This window comes from Chenopodium quinoa, unplaced genomic scaffold (genome assembly GCF_001683475.1).
Source record: "Chenopodium quinoa cultivar QQ74 unplaced genomic scaffold, ASM168347v1, whole genome shotgun sequence".
Taxonomy (NCBI): domain Eukaryota; kingdom Viridiplantae; phylum Streptophyta; class Magnoliopsida; order Caryophyllales; family Amaranthaceae; genus Chenopodium; species Chenopodium quinoa.
The window spans coordinates 1,923,385-1,943,966 of NW_018742205.1; the positions used below are offsets into that span (position 1 = coordinate 1,923,385).

The window sequence follows — 20,582 nt, forward strand, 5'->3', positions numbered from 1 at the left end:
TTATTGCCATTTTTGAAAAAGGCATTGTCGCTTTTTAAAAATAAGTGTTCACTTAATTAACTTTTCTCATTTCATTTTAGCTGTCACTTAAAATATCAACGTACTAATTGCACCTAAAAATAAAACAATGTACTGATATTTGTAATAGTTGTAAATGCTAAGATTACGAGCATTTGTAATTAACAGCCATAATAGCATAGTTTAAGATGTCATTAGAAGTTTAGAGGATATTTTTCTCTGCTATTGCACCAGCATTAGTAGCTGAATTGATTTCTCTGAAAAATGTAGGTAGATTTGTTTAAATTTCTTAGGCAAAATCTTTTATGACCGTTGATATGATATTGAATATATAGCTTCAAAAAACATCTGGGCCTATCTTCATATAAAGAGGCTTGTGTTTGGTCATACAAATTGACCTGAATTATATTATTCGTACAAAACCTTGAATTTTCTGATTTGTCTTTATTAAAATATACCTTCACATGGTCAGTCCTTCATAGATAAGATTCTCTATAAGTTGAGTTATTTTGAAGTAGGTATATATATGCATACAAGTACACTTGGTTATTAGACCCAAATTTCTGTAAATGATTTTGACACTTCAAAAATTGATTTTGAATCTTCTACTCTTTATGAAAACACGTTTTTTATGCTCTACTCATAAAGAGGAGTGTCATAATCAATTTTATGAGTTTTATCACATTTTTAGATACATCTTCTTTCCCTTTGAATATGGATTTCACATTGTATATTTAGATTGAATTAGCATATTGGTTACTCGTAATGTTTTATAAGAAGTTTTGGTTTTGTCATACCATGTGATACGACAAGCTAAAACTAGTGAACCTTAAAATATTGTACCTGTTTTTTCAAGCCTTTTCCTTACAATCAGGGTTTCTAAATGAAGCATAATGTTTCTAAATCATGATGTAAAGATGAGAGAAAAAAGGAACAACTAACTCCATTTTCATCTAATCATGCCTTCAATCCACCAATAAGAATTCAGAATTCACTAACAACTTCAACGTCTAAAATGTGACCGTTGATAGCATTCCCTCTAAAAATTGAAACATGCCTTTTATGACCATATAATACATTAAATAAATATAAATATTTAAACGTTATTAAATATTAGCCGTACTATATGGTCCAAATGCCTTATTTATTGCATAAAATTTGCTAATACTTGATATTCCTCGTGAGTTATATAGCGCTAGGAGCGTTTTCTAATTTCTAACTCTTTCCCTCTTCACATTCCTCTCATCTATGAATGTACTATCATGCATTTCTATATATACCTAACTTAAAATCTTTAACTACCATACTTCTCATACATCTTTTTCCGTTACTACCCCCTTCCTTTTCTTAACAAAACCCGTCTTTTACTAAACAATCTTAAACATGTGTTATTGGTACATATTGTGAGGTAATAAGTTTGATTCTTATTTCTCTTAAATAAGGATTGAATGGAGTGAGTCGGCCTTGCACAAAATTACATACATTGTTGTGCATAAATTGTATACTCGTCCTTTTCAATCTTTCTATGAAGTATGGGGCCTAAATTAGGTGATCAACTAGCTTCCACGCCACCAAAGCTATCTCTCACAAACCTCCCAAGTTTGAAGGCGATCGCGCCGGAGTCACCGTGGACTTTGACACCACCGTTGCACCCCATGGCATCCATTCCCTTCGAGTGGGAGGAAGCACCCGGAAAGCCCAGGTTCACAAACATTTCAAGCCCATGTAAGAAGCCCAAGAGTGTTAGATGCTTAGAGCTTCCTCCTAGGATGTTGGTTGAGGGCCTTGAGGCTAAAGTGGCCCATATGCCTTCCTCCCCAACTACTGTTTTAGATGGGCCTCGTATGGCCCGATCCTTGTCTCAAAGGTTCTGCTTTGAAGGCCCAATTTCAGCTCCTAGTCCTGATTTGGGCTTTAATGTAGAAGAAAATAATGTAATGGATCAAGAAAAGAGTAAGAAGAATGTTGTGAAAAGGAAAATTGGGCCTTGGAGGAGGTGGGCCAGTGGTAATGGTACAAAGTGGAATCAAAAGCTTCACAAGGGCAATACTGACATTTCACCTTATAGTGATAGTATTGGTGGGAGTGATGTTATGAATGAGAAGGATATTGAGGTGAAAATAACAAGATTTAGAAGACGATCAACAAGAAGTCTATATAAGTTATCAAATGCAAGTTCTCGTGTATTTGTAAGCTCAATTTTTTACCTTACCCTTTTTAATTCCATCTTATTAATATTAATATTTTGCACCATGTATTAATTGTATCTAATAGTCTAATATGGAGTATGTTTCTTTTTTAAAAAAAAAAAAAATTGCAGGAAAACATCCTTGAATGCCTTAAGCAAATAGTGATACGGCGGCGCAAAGAGGAGAAGCAAAGATCTGAAGCATCATAAATTTTAGATTGAGCATAGCTTTTTTATAATGTATACTTTGCGTTAAGTTGTATAAAATGATATATAAAATATAACAGTGGATTTATTGCACCCGTTAAATCGTCCGTATATTATGTTAAGAACATACGTACACGTATGAAAATTAAACCAAGGTCAAAGATTATAATTAAAATAAAGCTAACCAAATCTCAACTTTCACTGTTTTTTTTAGTTCAATATTTCAAGTTAACTATAAAGGATTTTAACTCTAAACCCTATTCCAACACCAATCTATAAAGTTTAACTTCAAATTGAGCTTCATTTATCGGAGTGTTATTTTGTGAGAAGAGAATTGTTAATACTAGATCAATCTTTTAACTTATAATTCAAATATTTTTTCCCTTTAATGTACAACATCACATCATAAGAAGAGAAGGTAAAAAGGAAATCCAAATGTTTATGTTCAGTTTACCAATAAAGATAGTAAACTGTTGGAAATACTACTATGTAACAAGATACCAGGCTACTAATGCCAATGAAAATGTTAAGTTTCAGCTACAAACTTGTAACCTCAAAAATAGAAGACAATACACTAATACTAACTCTAATTCTATCAACAAAATATATTTCATCCTAATCTAGATAACATACTAGATTACGTCAGATAATCAAATCACACCAAAATATCATTTCACTGAAGTTAATCATAATTATCAAACATAGTTTAAGGCTAAGGCCCTCCTTTTCTTGTAATTGGCCTTGAAACATTGTTGCCTTAGCCTCTTTGTTTCCTCCGTTAATTCAAATTCCGGCATAAAATGGAGTTTCCTCTTATCCTCCTCCAATCGCTCCGCCATTTGCACCATCCCAAGCTCCTAAACGTAGTCATCATATATATGATATCATTATTAGATAATAAGACTGGAAAAGGGATAAATATCAAACATAACATAACACAAAAAAACATGTCGATAGAGACGAGTAACTTTTTTTTTTAACACTACATTGAGATTATACAATTACATTAGTCGATACTCCGTATTCCATACTGATCAATTCACAAACTTGAGCAAATTCGACTTTATATTAATGGTAAAATTAGAATCTAGCTATTAACTATGATTTTCTGCAATTTATTAAATATATATAACGGAAAATAATGATTGATCAAATCTACTAAAGTAGATATTGATCGATGCTAGGCGAAAAAAAAAAAAAATAATAAAAAATAAAAAAATCTACATCTTAGTTTTGACGTACATGAAGCATTAAATTATGGGGGCAATTGACAACCAATAACGTTACGTATACTTTAAAGAGTAATTATATGTAAATTAATTTATTTTTATAGTCTTTATTTTTAAAGTCTGTATTATATCTATGGCTATATAACCTATATTTAACATTTTTCTTTTCTTTTCTTTTTTGAAAGGTAACATTTTTCATTTAAATATATACTCCGTACAAGTTAATTTTTAACCTGTTCTTTTTATTTATTTATTTATGGGATTTACAGTACAGTATTACCATGCAATTTTTGTTTTTATACAAATTAAATTTGAATAATCATCAATGACTCATCCATACATACTAATTGGCATAATATTAACAACCACCAAATTAAAGAAGGTGTTCTTATAATTTCTTCCTTTCATAATCAAGTTTTATTTTATCTAGCCTAAAAGTAAATAATTTTAATTTATACTTAAGTTCATATAAGCGTATAACAGAAATAATAAAAACATGCACGACGTACCTTGGTGCTATTGATGAGAGCCTCCAAGCTTTTGATTTTCCTATGAGGCCATCTTTTGATATTCAACTCTCTACACCTCTTCTTTAAAATGGTTAGCCCAACATTCAACTCTTTAGCTGCCTTACTAATCGGCAAATCGAAATACTTCCTTATTTCTTCGTACCCAATCGATTCGATCTTTGTCGTCGTCGCCTTATTTTTTCTAATTTCCTCATTTTCATCATCACCAACAATATTTGACACTTTCACTATTTTGTTACCTTGTTTTTGCATCGTAAGACCTTCTGCCACAACCGTGGCTAAGGATTGATCGTTCAATATATTGTCAGAAAGTGAAAATTGAGCATCGTCGAAAGGAAGAGGGTTCGGGTTTTTGGTCATGGAGGGTAGTGATGAAGGTAATAGAGGTGGAAGTTGTCTAAGAGGCTTCATCCATGCATCTTCACATAAGGGAGGGCATTCATCCCATAATTGAAAATCAGTTCCTAAATTTTCTAAGTTATTTAGGTATTGATTATTGGTGGAAGGATAATCAAGAAGATAATCCTGAAAAACTGGTGGCAATAACGATTCTTCAAATAATAACCTGCAAAATAATTCATTAGGTTAATAACAAAATTATATTAAGCTCTCGTAAATATATTCTTACAACAATATTTATAGATATATTGTACTTTAAACTAGTAACACGATAGACAAAAATAGTAAATCGCAATAGAAATCAACTCGAATATGAAAGACACTCATTTTATGTTACGTACGTACCTTTGTTGCCAATCTTCCAAAAAGTGCCAATCTTGAAGGTCATGGCATTGAATCTCCATCTTAGGATAATTATTAGTAGCTATTTCCACGATGATTGGAGAAAATGAATATAAAGAGACTGATGAGAGAAGTAGGAAATTAAAATGTGTAGTTTTAGCAAAGATAAATAGAAGTAGGAAAAGTAATTTATTTGATGATTAAATTGGGAGTTTCGTTACTGATTTATATTCTTGTGATACGGTTTATTGTAAATTGTTACTAGTTAAATAACTAATTAAAACATTTATGGGGAAGATCATTTACCAATAGCTAAAAAGGGGGGCTGCATTAATATGTTTTTTTTTTTTTTTTTATGAGAGTAATTAAATTGTTTTTTCATTATTCATTTTCAGATAATCGCACCTTTTGGAGTTTTACTTATTTATTCATAAACTCATACATACATCATACGGAGTACATGCATGCATGTACATCATTATTACGAGTATTAATTTGTGTTCATATATTTTCACTTATATAAAAATGGATTTGGCCTATATTTGCTAATTTGTACACTTATGTAAGTATTTTTATTTGGTACTCGTACTCTTTTATACAATTTGAAAGCTGCTTATATTTTGTGGTAAATTTATGCTTATGGGAAATGGACGGATCATAATTGGATAAATTGATTAAATTCCTCACATTTCATTTTCAATTTTGTTTTTTATGTTAAATATTTATCATCGCGTTTTTTTTTCTTCATAAAAATAGTTTGGATTATGTAATATAAAACCATTACAGAATAATAAGAAGTAAAACTTCATAGTATTTGTTTATAGACGTTTTAATTTGTTGAACCGATGAAATTTAATTTCATTTTAAAAATCAACACATGAGATCAGGGAGAAATACCACTACTAGTACATACGAGATGTGCAAGACCAACAAATTAAAGGTAACCATTTTAACCAATAATCTGTTACGTTTGGACATAAGCTTTGTTGAAAATTGTGGATAAACATAACCCGGTATATTCTAACTTCGTTTTCAGCTAATTTTTTTTTTTTGAAAGACAGTTACTAATAATAATTGTTTATGTGAATCCAATAATAAGGAATAACTCGATTTTTTTTTTTTTTAGGGAATAACTCGAAAAATTTAAGTACGAGTATAAGTTAGTGGGGAGGTTTCAGTTACACGGGTGTATGTTGTGACAACTAATTAATTGCATGTTTAAAGAGTAAGTTATGTGAATTTAATTTGATATGATATAATTAGGGGTTAAAAAACAGTTAAAATAAAGAGGTTAGTAATATTGAACTTAACGCTTGAATAAATTGTAATCATGAATTGTTAAAGTAGGCACTGCGCATGAGCAGCCAGTGTAATAAATTTACTGCTGGAGATAAAATCTAATCATCATCCTTATTTTATCCTTCCTTGTACACGATGCCTATCTTACTTTTTTCTAGGTTTGTGTTGGCGACTCTTTAATTTTTATCATGTTTTCTATAGGAATTCTTTGAAATCTTTTCATTTTGCTAATTGTTTTTAAATTAATAAAGTAAGAAAAATGTAATAGGTAATCCTTAGCCACATACATAAGAAGTTAAAAATGAAAAAAATAAATGAAAATATAACATTAAGTAATACGTAATCCTTAGGCACATACATAAGAAGTTAAAAATGGAAAAAATAAATGAAAATATAACATTAAGTAATACGTAATCCTTAGGCATATACATAAGAAGTTAAAAATGGAAAAAAAAAACAAATAAAAATATAACATTAAGTAATACGTAATCCTTAGACATATACATAAGAAGTTAAAAATGGAAAAAACAAATGAAAATATAACATTAAGTAATACGTAATCCTTAGACATATACATAATATAAGAAGTTAAAAATGAAAAAAACAAATGAAAATATAACATTAAATACACTTATTTGCGCGTAAATTTGTCATGCATTTATAAATTAATACGAGTGCTATATTAGGATATACTATATTAAATGCTTATTCTTAACGTTAAGGGCTACATATACATTACCCATAAAGTAATCCTTAAAAAAAATGTACATGTATTATGAGGTATTGTAATTTTTAAAAGGATAGTGATATATACTAACCTTTAGAATTATATTAAAAATAAAAAAAAAAAAAAAAAAAACAACGGTCACATATAAGAATTTAAAAAAATAAAATAATAAGAATAACTAACATTAATCTACTATCATACTCCTACTTTAGGAAATGTATTTAATATTTATATAAAAGACTACATACTCCCTCCGTCTCCAAATGTTTGTCCCATTTGCCATTATTGTTGGCCCTAATTGTTTTACTCATTTCTTGTTTATACTAATTTTGGGACCCATAAAATGACTAATGGGACAATCATTTGGAGACGGAAGAAGTATATCATTACCCTTATTTCATTTAGAGATTTTATCAATGGTTCACTCATAGTTATGACTTTTATCAACGGTACACATCATTAAGATATTAGCGGTGCACCCAAACTTTTCCCTAATTTTTTTAATTAACCCTAACTTAACGTTTAATTAACATTATGATTACTAGCAAATTAGGGAAAAGTTTGGGTGCACCGCTGATAATCAAAGTTTAATAATGTGTACTGTTGATAAAAGTCAGAACTATGATTGTAGCATTGGTAAAATCCTTTTCATTTATATATTCTACTCTTAGGTCCTTATAGATATAAGGCTATATCATTTTCTGTTTTAATGGTGTATGGAGAACCATAAAGATTGCTTTTTTAGTGGTGTGGTTAAAAAAGTTCAAAGATCCATGACAAGCTTAATAATTTGTTCTAATCTATAGTTGATATGAAATGGTTCAACTTAGCCCAATATTTTTTAATTTTTTTTTTGTATTTTTTGGAATACAAACAAATCAATTTTTTTTATTTTTTTTTATTTTTTTATTTTTTATTGAAAATAGATAAGATTTTAATTCGATTATATGGAGTATTATGCTAAAATTTTTGCCCAATCAGCAAGCTTAAAGTTATCCAAACTGTTTATTTTTTTTATTTGCTAACTTCATCCAAATAAAATACGTGCTCAAAGATGACCTTATTATTAGTACTTTTAGTAGTGATCAACTATAATTTGTTCCTAAACACTAACACTACTTGAATCCTATAAAGTGAAAATGATGACTGATGAATTCGATCAATTAAGTCAATTGTCATCCAAAAAACTATGTACAAACTAGTATAAAACTATGGAAGAATGTCTTTGCACAAGTATGCTCATCTCCGCAATTTTCGCAGACCAGGGGTTAGCTATGGGGCATAGATGTTTGCCAGCACAATTTATAGAGTGCAGATTAACACATGAGAAAGAGTAATCAAAATACAAAAAAGAAGTCAAATGTAAATGATGAAATTTGAGATAGTACCAAAATAAACCTAGTGTTCAAGTCATGGTTTTTGTCCCTACTAATTTTGTACATAAGCATTAAACCAACGAAGTGATTTATGACTTAAAATTAGATTTGCTTGCCACCCTCTAGTCCTATACACAAAAGTTTTACCCTTTCTACAATTACAATTATTTACAAAGAGTCAAAGACCATATATAGTTTCACATGAGGCGAGGTATTTTATACAATAGGGTTAAAAAGATTCAACAAGAAAAAGTGGTTTAATCATACTATACTTTAAAAGGGTTAAGTTTTGTGTGCTTGGCTTTTGTACAATTATTAAAGTTGTGCCTCAAAATAAAGTGGCCTTAATGCCTTATGATATTGTTTATCCTTTCTTTGTGTAAGAATGTCTACTTTTGGAGCATTTGAAAGTAATATGGGGTGAATTAATATGATTGAGTGAAACTTATGAAATCTAAATATTTCAATGCTATTGATCTTTTGAATATTTGTTTGAGGCAGGGGTGTTAAAAAAAATGACTTGATTCGGGTAAAAAAAAACCCACTTGTTTCGAATCGTATTAGATTATCACGCCTGATTTGACCTGCAAAATCCAGAACCCAATCCACACATGTAACCGACTAGAAACCATGCAATCCAATTATGATTTGTGATCTAATCTCAACCTGACACCAATTTGACTCGACGTTGACAATTTAATCTGATTTGTCTAGAGGGCACCTATTACCAGACTAGCATGACTTCGACCCAACTAATACCTAATTCAAACCGAGTGACCTGATTTATTGTGCACTATATTATTACTCAATGATATCATATGCAGATAATGCGTATTTTACTTGATTTCAAGTTGATTCAAATCAATTTTGGTTGGGTCATATTGTGATACAATGTAAACAAAAACTTTTTTCATAGATACAATCTAAAATTAGTTCAAATAATCAGACACGAGTCAGTTTTAGCAAATCTAACCTCTAGAAACCGGCAATGGAATCAGAAGTATTTTATTTGTTTGACAGGATAACTGCAACATTCTCACATAGCCAAACAAGAAACAACCCATTATTCTAATTTCCACACCAACCCATGAACAGAATTAGAGCTGACCTACTTACAAGAAAAAGAATCGTTGAACAACAATCAAAATAAAGAAACAATAAAGTGACCCACCTTAACCATAATCATGATTGATACTTTCATACTCACTTAAACTCCCCCGAATCTATATTTTATAATTTTAATTTCATAAAATTAAAATCAAAATTAAAGAATTAGTACAATTTCAAAACCCCAGTCACTCCGCATTCCATGCTAGAAAGCTACCCAATTCCTGCTCTTCTGCTTCCGACGTGCTCCCCTCTAATACCCTCCAACTCCACTTCTTCAATTTTTTCATTCTCAATTTGTCATTTTCTTTAGTGGGTTTTCCTAATTTTTTCCATACCAAACCCAAACAAAGACCTTGCTTTTAATTTTACCTGTCTTTTTCTGTTGATTATACCCTTTTATTTTGATATTTCTTCACTTGGGTTTTTCCTAGATTTTTGGGAGTTTTCTTTGCTTCTATTTTCAAGTCAGCTGCCAAATTTTGGTGCAAAAAAGGTTGAAACTTTGGGTGTTTTTTGGTGACAGGATCCTATAATCAAGGTTTGATCTCCTCTCTATAATTAGTAGTTCTTACTGTTAAAATTTTGGAGCTTTTTTTATTTATTTACTGTGATTGTTTAACTTGTGGAGTTATTTGTATGGAATTTCTTGAGCTGGGTATGTTGGAATGTGGTTTGATTGAGTTGGGTGTGTTGGGTTATGGTTTAATTTGATGAATTAGTGTTTAGAATTTGAATTTATTGAGTTGGGTATGCTTGATTATGATTTAATTTGATGGTTTTTGCTGTTGAAAACTTTATTATTAATTAAAATTTGGAAAATAAATTGTTTTTATTGTGTAATAAGATCAAGAAGATGACAGTTGAAGTCTGAGAACTGCATAAATGGACTGTGACAAATTGATTTTATGAATTGTTATTGCTAATTGCAAAGTTTTAAAGGTGGGGTCTTTCTGATTTTAATGCTTATTATTATTTTGTACCTCAATTTTTTTTTTGGTGAAGGTTGGATATTCTTTCCTACTCTTCCTTCTTTAATGTCTGAAAAATCTTAATTTTTGGTGTTTTTAAGGATTTAGGGAAACACTTTTGGCATTTTGTTTCTCTTTTAACAAGTGAGTATTGCTGAAGATTCAGACAAAGTGAAGAGACAAATTATGCTGTTTAATTTATTTTTAATCTGTAAAATGGCTATTTATTATGATTTTGCTTTGTGGGTAGTACAGAAATATGGATAATTATTAGTATAATACTACTTTTTCAACATGTCCTGCTATAAATCAGTGATTAGATATCATTTTTCTCTAAACACTCCTGTTATGATACTCTGTAGTTATCCTGTAAACAAAGTGATTCCCTCATTTAGGACATGGTCAGGATATTCGGATTAGTCGGAGCTTAGTAAATTGTAGATTACCGGGTGGGCGTACCCTATAAAAAAAGTCATTTACTAATGTCCCTCTCCTTATTCCTTCAATTCTTTATTTGTTCTTGCTGGTTGCATCTACTGGATATTCAAACGGGAATGTTTTACACAACTGTCAATTTTAGGTCACAAATGGGTTTTTGACTTTTCTCTACTCGTAGCTTTTTTTCCCTTTGCAGAAGTTGAATTACAATGTGGCTCTCTATAAACATAAATTATAGGATAAAATGAGAAAGGTGTTTTCAAGAGAGATTTTATGTTTTCTCTATTTTCTTTTTTCCTATATCGTGGGGGTGGAGGGAGGACCACAGGAGTTAAGGGAGCTATATATTTGGAATTTCCTTCTCTTTCTTCAACTTCACTAGTAATCTAGTTTGGGCAATTGATTGAACAATTGGTGGTGGTTGTTGCAGGATAAAGAATTCTGAAGTTCATTGTTCTCCTCCATGGAGACTCTCACCTCTGCCGCAACTCTGCCTATACATCATTGGACTTCCAACTATGATGAGACATCTATGCATCAAAGTCTACTCTTTGCTGACAGTCTTAAGGTATTCTTCTCAATCCTGGTACATGCTTATTTTTGTGCAATGGAAGTTGCTTTGTGTGCTACCAGACACTTGTGCTTATCAATGTTGTTTCGTGGTTTTTATTTATTTCTCTAGTTGGTTTGAAATTATGGACTATGGATTGAAATTGCAGATTTAAGTATTTTGTTTTTTCAAAGATACATTGCCAGGTTCAGTAGGATAACTGTAATCATTTTAGTGTTTTCTTTTTATTGGTAATTAGGATTTGAAGAATTTGCGAACTCAGCTGTATTCAGCGGCAGAGTACTTTGAACTATCTTACACAAATGACGATCAAAAGCAATTGTAAGGCGCTAGCAGTTTGATTATTTGGAGGAAACCTTTGTCTAATTTTTGACAGTTTTTCACTAATTTCTGCTAAATTGTGCCCTATCATGCAGAGTTATTGAGACATTAAAGGACTATGCCATTAAAGCTTTGGTGAACACGGTAGACCATTTAGGTTCAGTGACTTATAAGGTAAATGATCTTTTGGAAGAAAAAGTTGAAGAAGCCTCCGAGACAGAATTTCATGTGTCATGCATTGAACAGGTATTTTCTTGTTTTCCCATCATACACATGCATGCTGCTGGCTCCAAAATTTTATCACTGTAAAGCTTGTGATGAGCAGGAAATCATATACTTGTATAAAATTATAAAACCCCTCCTAATGTTTGCATAGTGAGCATCTAAAATTTGAAGCAGTTCGCCTGTTTTGTGTCAATGAACACTTGCAGAAGGCCCACGAATAATAATACTTATCTTTGTGGCGTTGGATTTGGTGAAGGCAATAAAAACGCTTGCGATTTGAATCTCTTCTCTGTTTTTCACCCGAACAACCTCTCTGCTGTAGTTGGGGTAGTTTAACATGCCTCTAACCCTTCCATTTCTATGGTCCTTTGTCTTAGAGATTACGCACATGCCAAGAGTATATTGATCGGGAGGGCATGGCCCAGCAATCATCAACTATAGATACACCAAAATACCATAAAAGATATGTCTTACCAGGCAAGAACACGATCCTCTTTGCTCTGTGATTGTGAACTTCAGAATACTTTCCCTTACATTTTCCTCGTGCATAACTTACTATGACATAGTTGTTCTAATTTTTATATTGCTTTGCTATATTTATAACAGCTGGTCAGACCATGAACAGCAGCAATCTTGCAAATTTGAAATACAGAAGTTGCGGCATAGATGAAGATGACTGGTTTCAATTCCGGAGTGGTAGGTTTCACTCTTGTTCAAACTGTTGCTGCCTTTTTATTACTGATGATAATCATCCTATTGCTCTTTAATTGTTCATTTCAGCTATTAGAGCCACAATAAAAGAGTCACCATCCTCATTAAGAGAGACGCCATCCTCATTAAGAGAGACGCCGTCCTCTATTAGAGAGACACCATCCTCCATTAGAGAAACATCGTCCTTTATCAGGTAAATCTTTCTTCCAAGAATTTTTTTTGTTCATGGGATTTGTCTTAGTACTTTTTTTTATCATTTGACTAAATTTTTGAGTACCATGTTAAGCAGAAGAGGACGCTCTACTTCGCCTGCTCCTCGACCATCCCGGTTACCTGGATCATTCTCTTTCACCAGCTCCACACCCAAAAAAGAACAAGGTCTTTACTTTAGATATGTTGTTACTTTTTCGTCCTTTTTTTTGGTACTCCTGACGTGGGTTTTCAGTTTTTCATATTGTTTTCTTCTCATTATGGTAATTTTGTCAATAATCAGACAAAAGATCAGTTTCACCACATCGGTTTCCTCTTTTGCGTTCTGGGTCTCTTGCTTCAAGACCAACAACACCAAAATCCAGTAGGTCAACAACTCCAAATTCTGCCGTTGAAAGACACCGGGTAAGCATCCAAAATTCGTATGGTATTGTGGAAATTCCAGCATCTTAAAATCCATTTTAACTATAACCAATGCTTGTTAATTGAATGTGTGGAACTATGTATGGTATGAACAGTATCTTTCAGAGTCATGGAAATCAGTCTCTATGCGAGTTCATGATGAGAAGGAGAAGCCAAAGGAAATTGAGCGCCACCCCAGCAAAAGTAAGCGTCTGCTCAAGGCATTGCTCAGCAGACGGAAGTCAAAGAAAGATGAAACATTATTTACTTATTTGGATGAATACTGATAAACTATGAGAATTTGCCCAGAAAGAAGCTCCAGAATACGGTTCATGGGCAGTATTTTGCAGTTATTATTTATTCTAATATTTACACGAGAAAGTAATTGTAATTTGTTCCACATAAAATGTGAGATGTGCTAAAGCCATCATTCAGCTGCTATGTATCATATGTATTACAGTACTTCGTATTACTGAATTTTATTGGTACTAATACAAGGTCATTCACCCTTTACGATATTAATAATAATTAAGAAAAAGAGATAATTACCACCTGTCACATCAAATTCATTGGAGTTAAGGACTCCATAACTGGCAAAAGCATGTTTACATCTGCAATAAAGACATCTTCATTACCTCTATAGCTGAACACTCCATATATTCTTTCCTGGGTCATTTCTCTTTGTTCATTCATTTAAGCTAATCCACCAGTCTTTGATGAACATACGATGAAACTGCCATGGTGATATTCATTCGCTCTGAACATTCATGAACTAATTATTCATGAATTCTCGACTAATAAGTTGCCAGATGATAGACGATTTAGTACTTAGCTGTATCAGGAAAATGCTTATAAAAAAGAAGTCAGTAGCAAGCAAAAAGCCACAAAGTATAGATAACTATGATGAAATTGAAGCAGTAATATAATTTTTGTTGTTCGACATGATCAAGATCATCTCCAGGTCAACATAGACTTCCAAGAAGTTTGTTTTGAAGGTTCTTCGAGCATTGATTACATGTCTTGAGCAGTACTCCTAACCAAGAAAAATCTTTCAGCAGCTGTAATATATTACGGAGAATATTTAAGACTAATCAAAAGGATCATATCATATCTTATCTGCAAGATCATCTGCTAAATTTTCATGACCATGAACAAAATGAAGATCATCTTCAATAGAATAATAATTAACACGGCAACAGCAAGGTTGATGAAGAAAAAACCGAGTACATGCTATAAAATTACATTCAAATTAAATATCTAGCTAAGGGGCTCTGAAGATTAAGGATCAAAAAATACAAAACTTTTTATAAAACTAAATTAGAATGAACTACAAGCTATTTCATGAGAGCATGCCTGTATACAGAATCAATTACGCTAAGTAGCTGAGTACAGCATCTTCTCAAGACAGCCCACTTCTGGTAAAGCAACTCATTGTATAAGGGGATTCCATCAATGATTGAAAAAGATTTCAAGCAACATGAGTCTGGATAAATAAGATCATACTTTCTAAACCTCAAGTCCAGGTCTCATAATCCCTTCTCTGGACTGAATTCCTCTATAGTTCTCGTTGCAAGAGTCAGAACATCCACAAAAGCACTGAATGATGCACGAAGAAATCTAGCTTCTACTGCTTCGAAATGCCTGTAAAATGATAGGAAAAAGAATTGATGAGAAAGTGCAGACAAGTCATTAGACCAAAGACGAAAAGAAAAAGGAATGAAAATTAAGTTGCACATGCTCCAGTCATAAATTGATAATGTTATGCCAGTAGGAGTGATGAAAGGCCGAGATCACAACTAAACAAGCAACATAGGGTATAATATGTTTCAAACCCCCAATCATCAAATCGAAACCAGTAAAAATTATCCTTTTTTAGGTTTTTCAAGGACAAGTAGAAGATGAAAGAAGACTCATTTTCTACTCAGAAAAGAAACTTACGCTGCAAGTTTTCCATTGGAAACTGACATCACCCTCTTTACTTTATCTGGTTGCAACTGAAAGATACACCAGAATTAACATAAAAATTGAAGGAAATATTTGAGAATTATTGTGTGACGGTTTAAGCACCAAAAAGACTCACCTCTTTATCAACATTTAGCGCTGCATACACAATGTAAGCCTTCTCGTCTGATTCAAAATTTACTTCTAAGTCACTGCACAAAAGGTCGACAAATTGATGTCTTGTTATAAAACTAAGAGGATGATGACATTTCATGAATTTCATCATACCGAAGTGGAAACCTGAAGCAATGACTTAAAACACCACAAAACAACTTAAGTAACATTCGAAAACTGATTGAACTGATTACTCAAGCCATTGCCCAAAGCACAGACCTTGTTGCACAAGTATTTCAACAGCAACTAATAAGCAAGAATTTGTCAAGCTGTCACAAAATTTTCATTACTTTTCATAAGAATCTTTTTAATGATGCCTAAACCGTTTTCCTAAACAACGCCATAAAGGCTTTCCTGCACTGATTTTGTAGACTACACCACAAATGCTTTATGGTTTAACAGCCTTGATACACCAGCGCATACATTAATCAAATTAATGCTACTAACAATTTTATTTTTCTTCTAGGATTCAATGATGCATACTTCCACATGCCCACTAAGATCATTTAGTGGCCACAGATGGCTATACCAGGTTCATTCTACTTACATCCAAAATGCACTTTAGAGAAAAATCAAGCCCATAGCATGGACTTTACTGTACAAATCTTTCATAAACTACTATATTGGTGCACCTATATACAAAGACTCGTACTCCAAAACATACATAAACATATACAGATAGCGGGCGCGATCAGGGGATGGAGAATTTGAACTCCTAAGAGCCCCAGCTCGAAACATGCTACTAATAAGTCGTCCACTAACCCGAAGTGTAAACAATTGCAATATCTTTGAAGTTCAATCTACAAATCTCGGTCCTTAATTTCGATCTTTTTAGGCTAGAATCCCTCAACACCTTAGCTACAAAGCAGTTAAGGGAGCATTTTGCATACTGTGGGAAGGTGGAGACCTAAATTGTCACTCCAATAACCTAGACCTAGTTCCAGTTTCTCTTGAACACTTTCAAAATTGGTGTTGCTCAAGTCCATTCCATACAAGAAGCACTTTTAAAACGACAGCCCTTATTCTATTTCTCCCTTTTAATTAATCACAGAACACTTTCTTCTATCAAAGCTTCAATCTTTATGCAATCTAGAAACGTAATAACAAACCCCAATTCAACTTCATGAAATTGGGGGCACAACTTTCAAAAATAGCTCAAATTCTTCCCCAAAAATTAACAAAATTGAAAAAACACAATAAATTGTTATACACACACAATATCAAAAGTATAAGAAATAATATGTAACATAAATTGAATCTTACGATTTTACGCATGATAGCAAGAAAAAAGTAAGATCAGCTTAATGAAAAAAAGAGAGAAAGGGAGACTGACCAGGTGAACTGCCATGGGGAAGAAAGGGTTTGTACTTCCATGGCTAAATTTGTTGGGGTTGAAGACGACCACGCAAAACCCAAGATCAAATTGTAAATTAAAAGTTGAGTGAAGCGACGTTTGAGGATAAATTGAAGCAGCTAATTTAGTATGAAATTGAATTGAATATGCAGGGTGAAGGGAGAAGATGAAAGGAAGAAATCAATTAAATTGAAAATTAAAGATTGAAGAAAGAAGATGTAAGAACTAAGAAGGGTGGATTTTGAAGGGAGAAAAGCAGTTTGGAGTGAAAGTGGGGACGCCAAAAAATACAACTCCTTTTGTAACACTCCAAAACCGCACACTCACTACTCTTCCTCTCAGCCTAGTCTCAGGTCGCCGGTCAATGAAGGGCTGAGATTGAAGAATGAGAATTACAGCAGTAATTTATTCTAGTCAATTACTAGGACTAGTAAAAGATATGGAGTATGTTGCACAAGAGCAGTTATAAAATGGATATAGCTATAAAATGGATACAGACTACCGTGATACTCCGTAGCTCATAAGTGTGAGTGTGACCGCATGATAGTCATTTAGGGAAGGGGAGGAATAAAGTACGAGTGTACGACAAAGTAAATGAGTACTATTTTAAGTAGTTTTTTTTTTTTTTTTTAAGGAATTAAGTAGCGATTTTAAGCTACAAATTTTACTTCATATGTTGTATTGAATAACCTTATCCCGTTATTCGAGTCTACATGAATAGTATTTAGTCACAAATGTTTTACGAGCACACAAGCTCTAAATGCATTACAAATTTACCAAAAAACAAGATTAGTAAAATGACACAATAAGTTTAAGACAATACCACCTTTTTATAGCCCCTAACCTAAATTTCATTCCCCAATCGAGTAACAACATGAATAATCATTTGAGACCACAACCTTCAAAATATGCCTTCCCGCAACTAATCAAGACATACGGGCATTGGTGAACATTGGTTTGCCAAATAACCCTAGACGTCCAAACATTGTTGTGTGTGTTTACTCATTAAGGGATAATGAATGGAGAACACCGCGGAAATTTAAGCAACATAGTTGCCAATGACTTTTCTAAATGCCTGGTGGAGTATTGTTGGAGCATTGGTAAATGATACTTTGCATTGGGGTATTGAAGTAGGCCGAGACAGGAAATGTATTGCTGCATTCGATTTGGTTAAAGACGAGTTTATATTGATGCCATTGCCATATCCCGAGTTGGGGGATGGTGAAGAGATTGATTCAGGGTTTAGATTGTGCATTATGAATGATTGCTTGTGCGCTTGGGATCTTATGATGATGCTAGTGTTGAACTGTGGATGTTGAAAGAATATGGAGCGAGGGACTCGTGGACCTATTTGTTCCGATTTAATCTGGATCAGGATTTGGAATTGGGTTTGTACTGTCGCGATTTGTTTGGACTAACGGAGTCTGGAAAGCTTTTGATTTTCACCAATATGGATGGCCTAGTACTTGCTGACTTCAGCTGTGATCCACCAAAATATGTGAAGCTTGATCGTTTTGTTAATAAAGTTCAGGCAGTGAATTATGTTCAAAGCCTTGAATCACCTATTGCCTTGTTCGCAAATCCAAGAGAATAGATGATTGTACAAAGATGGATGTGTACCTTGTGGAGACTAGTTGCTACATGTGCACTTATATTTCTGTTGTTAATCCTGCTTGAAACTCTCTTCAGAGATGAGAATTAGCTTCCTGCAGTCTGTCAAAATTATAAACTAAGACAGTGTGTATAGATTTTCGTGACCAGTTAGTCTAACCCTGGCTATCTCGTTTTATTCTTTCATATATTTGCATTTGTTTTGTGAGCAATTTACACAATTTTGTATATATACACTATACAGTATATCTGCTTTTTTTTTTTTTTTTTTTTTTTTTTTTTTTTTGTTATCTTGAGCTGCAATGAATATCATGTGTCTTTTCTTCTCTGTTATTGAGGATAAGATCATAAAGTAGTTCAACATCGTATAACTTGGCTCTGTTTGAATGCTTAAATAGTATCCATTGTTTGGGATGTTAAGGATTCAAGATCACCAGTTTATGCCATCACTTGCAAACAGTCTTTGTCTTATGAGCTTTTGGCCATTTGTTCTGTTTATTTTTCACTTGAAAATTAGGAATGGGGCATCTAACTTTCTGTACTTGTAGTTGATTCATATACTACGTAGTTCTGTTGTGGTTGATGCTTTGGATAATATAGAATCATGCTAAGTTAATCCAAGGTTTTGCACTTTGCTGTATCATGCTGTATTCATTCTGATCTAGAGAAGCTCCTTTGACCAGTGTATATTTTGGAAGCATTATCATGTACAAGTATTTGATTACAGAAAACACTCTCTTTCTTTAGAAGTATGTGACCAGTGTCTATATTGTGGAAGCATTGTCATGTACAAGTATCGGAGCAGTCTGCCTACCTGTTTATGCTGATTTGAGGCAAGTCTGCATACTCTTATACCACTCAGACCCAGAGACCCTAGACATGATGGTTTCATAATTCATACTGATAAAATGTATAATTTCTTGTCCGAAACATTTTAATAGGTGCATATATATTTACCATATAAGAGTGAGTTGGTGGTAAATGGTAATGTTTACTATAAGAGTGATTGTTTGGAATAGTGTTGACTAATGAGTCTAGTCTGACTCCATTGGAAAGATGATGTTGGTGATGGTAGTGGTGCTGCAAGGGAATAAAAGTTGTGGTGAACTGGTGATAGAATAGTCCGAATGGTCAACAAGCCGAAGATGGTCAGTTATTGGCTTATATATGTTGTGGTCAACTGGTCTTATTTAGAAGTTGGTAGGGTGGTGTTAGAGAGTTGCGTTAAAATACATAGTCATCTTTTCATCATCGTGACCAATGCACACTCTAAGTATCTATTGTGCGTTTCTTAATAAAAACTAACAGTGACTACATTATCAATAGAACAACAATTAGTACGGAATATCACCTATCTCGTTAACACGAAACAATCATCGTAAATCTAATAATTTCATGAAAAAGGGCCCAAAAATTGAATTTTTTTTTTTTAAAGAAGATTAACATGTGTTTAAAATTCTAATGACCTATAATTATATATAGGAATCGTTTACATACAACTATACAAGATAAACTTAAGGCCCCCTCATCCCCATATAAAAGAGCGACACAAACGTAGCACCATAAAAATACTTTAAGAAAAAAAAAGGCATAGCATATAAAATAGCATATCCGTATATTCTAATGGCATCTAAAATAATAACCATGATACCTTAGCCTAAAATTATGTTAACAGACTTGACACCTTCAAATCCTTGTTTTGTTTTCTCTCTTTCCATCTCCCCTTCATTCTAATCACTTCTGCATGAAATTTCTCTCAATTTCTCATCTTCAACTTTCATAATAACAACTCTATTTGTAGCTTGTACTTAGCTCTTCCTCAGAATCAACGTATTAAAAAATTTGAGGTAACTTTTTTTTTTTTTTTTTTTTTTTTTATTTTTTTTTATCGTATGCATGATTTATTATGTTTCATGTTGCTTGATATAATCCTCTGCATATTTTGATTCATTTTTATGAATATGCATATACTCCGATACTCGTACATCTTGCTTGAGTTGGAATTTTTTTGGCTTTTGCAACGAAATTATATAACTATTTCACCTGAAGTTTTTAGTATCGTGTACTTCATTCACATCTTTTTTGTTTATTAAGCTTTATATTGATTATGGTTTATATTTTGAATATATTTTATAGCAATAACTTTATTTGATGACAGACTGATGTCTTTGTATATTTGTTATTGTTGATCTTGAAAATTAACCTGAAATCAGTCATTTTTAAGTTAATGT

At 32.6% G+C, this 20,582-nt stretch overlaps 4 protein-coding genes across 4 annotated transcripts; 2 read left to right on the plus strand and 2 right to left on the minus strand.

Annotated features, from left to right (window-relative positions):
• The first annotated feature begins 1,198 nt into the window (after nucleotides 1-1,198).
• LOC110725548 lies at nucleotides 1,199-2,499 on the plus strand. Its single transcript, XM_021905004.1, has 2 exons — nucleotides 1,199-2,207; nucleotides 2,339-2,499. Exons 1-2 carry the CDS (start codon nucleotides 1,551-1,553, stop codon nucleotides 2,414-2,416), a joined length of 735 nt encoding a protein of 244 aa, XP_021760696.1. The 5' UTR covers nucleotides 1,199-1,550; the 3' UTR covers nucleotides 2,417-2,499.
• A 609-nt stretch (nucleotides 2,500-3,108) lies between these two features.
• On the minus strand, nucleotides 3,109-4,975 carry LOC110726382 (protein RKD4-like). Its single transcript, XM_021905859.1, has 3 exons — nucleotides 4,917-4,975; nucleotides 4,152-4,737; nucleotides 3,109-3,270 (listed from the first exon to the last, which is right to left on the minus strand). Exons 1-3 carry the CDS (start codon nucleotides 4,973-4,975, stop codon nucleotides 3,109-3,111), a joined length of 807 nt encoding a protein of 268 aa, XP_021761551.1.
• A 4,322-nt stretch (nucleotides 4,976-9,297) lies between these two features.
• LOC110728531 (protein ABIL2-like) lies at nucleotides 9,298-13,843 on the plus strand. The gene is made up of 10 exons (XM_021908174.1): nucleotides 9,298-9,963; nucleotides 11,262-11,399; nucleotides 11,641-11,723; nucleotides 11,819-11,969; nucleotides 12,326-12,425; nucleotides 12,555-12,644; nucleotides 12,729-12,852; nucleotides 12,949-13,037; nucleotides 13,153-13,274; nucleotides 13,388-13,843. Exons 2-10 carry the CDS (start codon nucleotides 11,295-11,297, stop codon nucleotides 13,556-13,558), a joined length of 1,035 nt encoding a protein of 344 aa, XP_021763866.1. The 5' UTR covers nucleotides 9,298-9,963; nucleotides 11,262-11,294; the 3' UTR covers nucleotides 13,559-13,843.
• Nucleotides 13,844-14,419: 576 nt separating this feature from the next.
• LOC110728541 lies at nucleotides 14,420-17,121 on the minus strand. Its single transcript, XM_021908184.1, has 4 exons — nucleotides 16,720-17,121; nucleotides 15,352-15,424; nucleotides 15,210-15,265; nucleotides 14,420-14,912 (listed from the first exon to the last, which is right to left on the minus strand). Exons 1-4 carry the CDS (start codon nucleotides 16,758-16,760, stop codon nucleotides 14,798-14,800), a joined length of 285 nt encoding a protein of 94 aa, XP_021763876.1. The 5' UTR covers nucleotides 16,761-17,121; the 3' UTR covers nucleotides 14,420-14,797.
• Nucleotides 17,122-20,582: the final 3,461 nt, after the last annotated feature.

Coding starts and splice junctions, on each gene's coding strand:
- LOC110728531 (XM_021908174.1), top strand. CDS start 11,295: ATGGAGACTCTCACCTCTGCCGCAACTCTGCCTATACATCATTGGACT. Junction 11,724..11,818: donor AATGACGATCAAAAGCAATT/GTAAGGCGCTAG, acceptor CCTATCATGCAG/AGTTATTGAGACATTAAAGG. Junction 12,645..12,728: donor CTGGTTTCAATTCCGGAGTG/GTAGGTTTCACT, acceptor TGTTCATTTCAG/CTATTAGAGCCACAATAAAA.
- LOC110726382 (XM_021905859.1), bottom strand. CDS start 4,975: ATGGAGATTCAATGCCATGACCTTCAAGATTGGCACTTTTTGGAAGAT. Junction 4,738..4,916: donor TTGGAAGATTGGCAACAAAG/GTACGTACGTAA, acceptor ATTATTTTGCAG/GTTATTATTTGAAGAATCGT. Junction 3,271..4,151: donor CTCTCATCAATAGCACCAAG/GTACGTCGTGCA, acceptor GACTACGTTTAG/GAGCTTGGGATGGTGCAAAT.
- LOC110725548 (XM_021905004.1), top strand. CDS start 1,551: ATGGGGCCTAAATTAGGTGATCAACTAGCTTCCACGCCACCAAAGCTA. Junction 2,208..2,338: donor ATGCAAGTTCTCGTGTATTT/GTAAGCTCAATT, acceptor AAAAAATTGCAG/GAAAACATCCTTGAATGCCT.
- LOC110728541 (XM_021908184.1), bottom strand. CDS start 16,760: ATGGAAGTACAAACCCTTTCTTCCCCATGGCAGTTCACCTG. Junction 15,425..16,719: donor TCCCCATGGCAGTTCACCTG/GTCAGTCTCCCT, acceptor CCTTTTGTGCAG/TGACTTAGAAGTAAATTTTG. Junction 14,913..15,209: donor TCCAATGGAAAACTTGCAGC/GTAAGTTTCTTT, acceptor ATCATTTTACAG/GCATTTCGAAGCAGTAGAAG.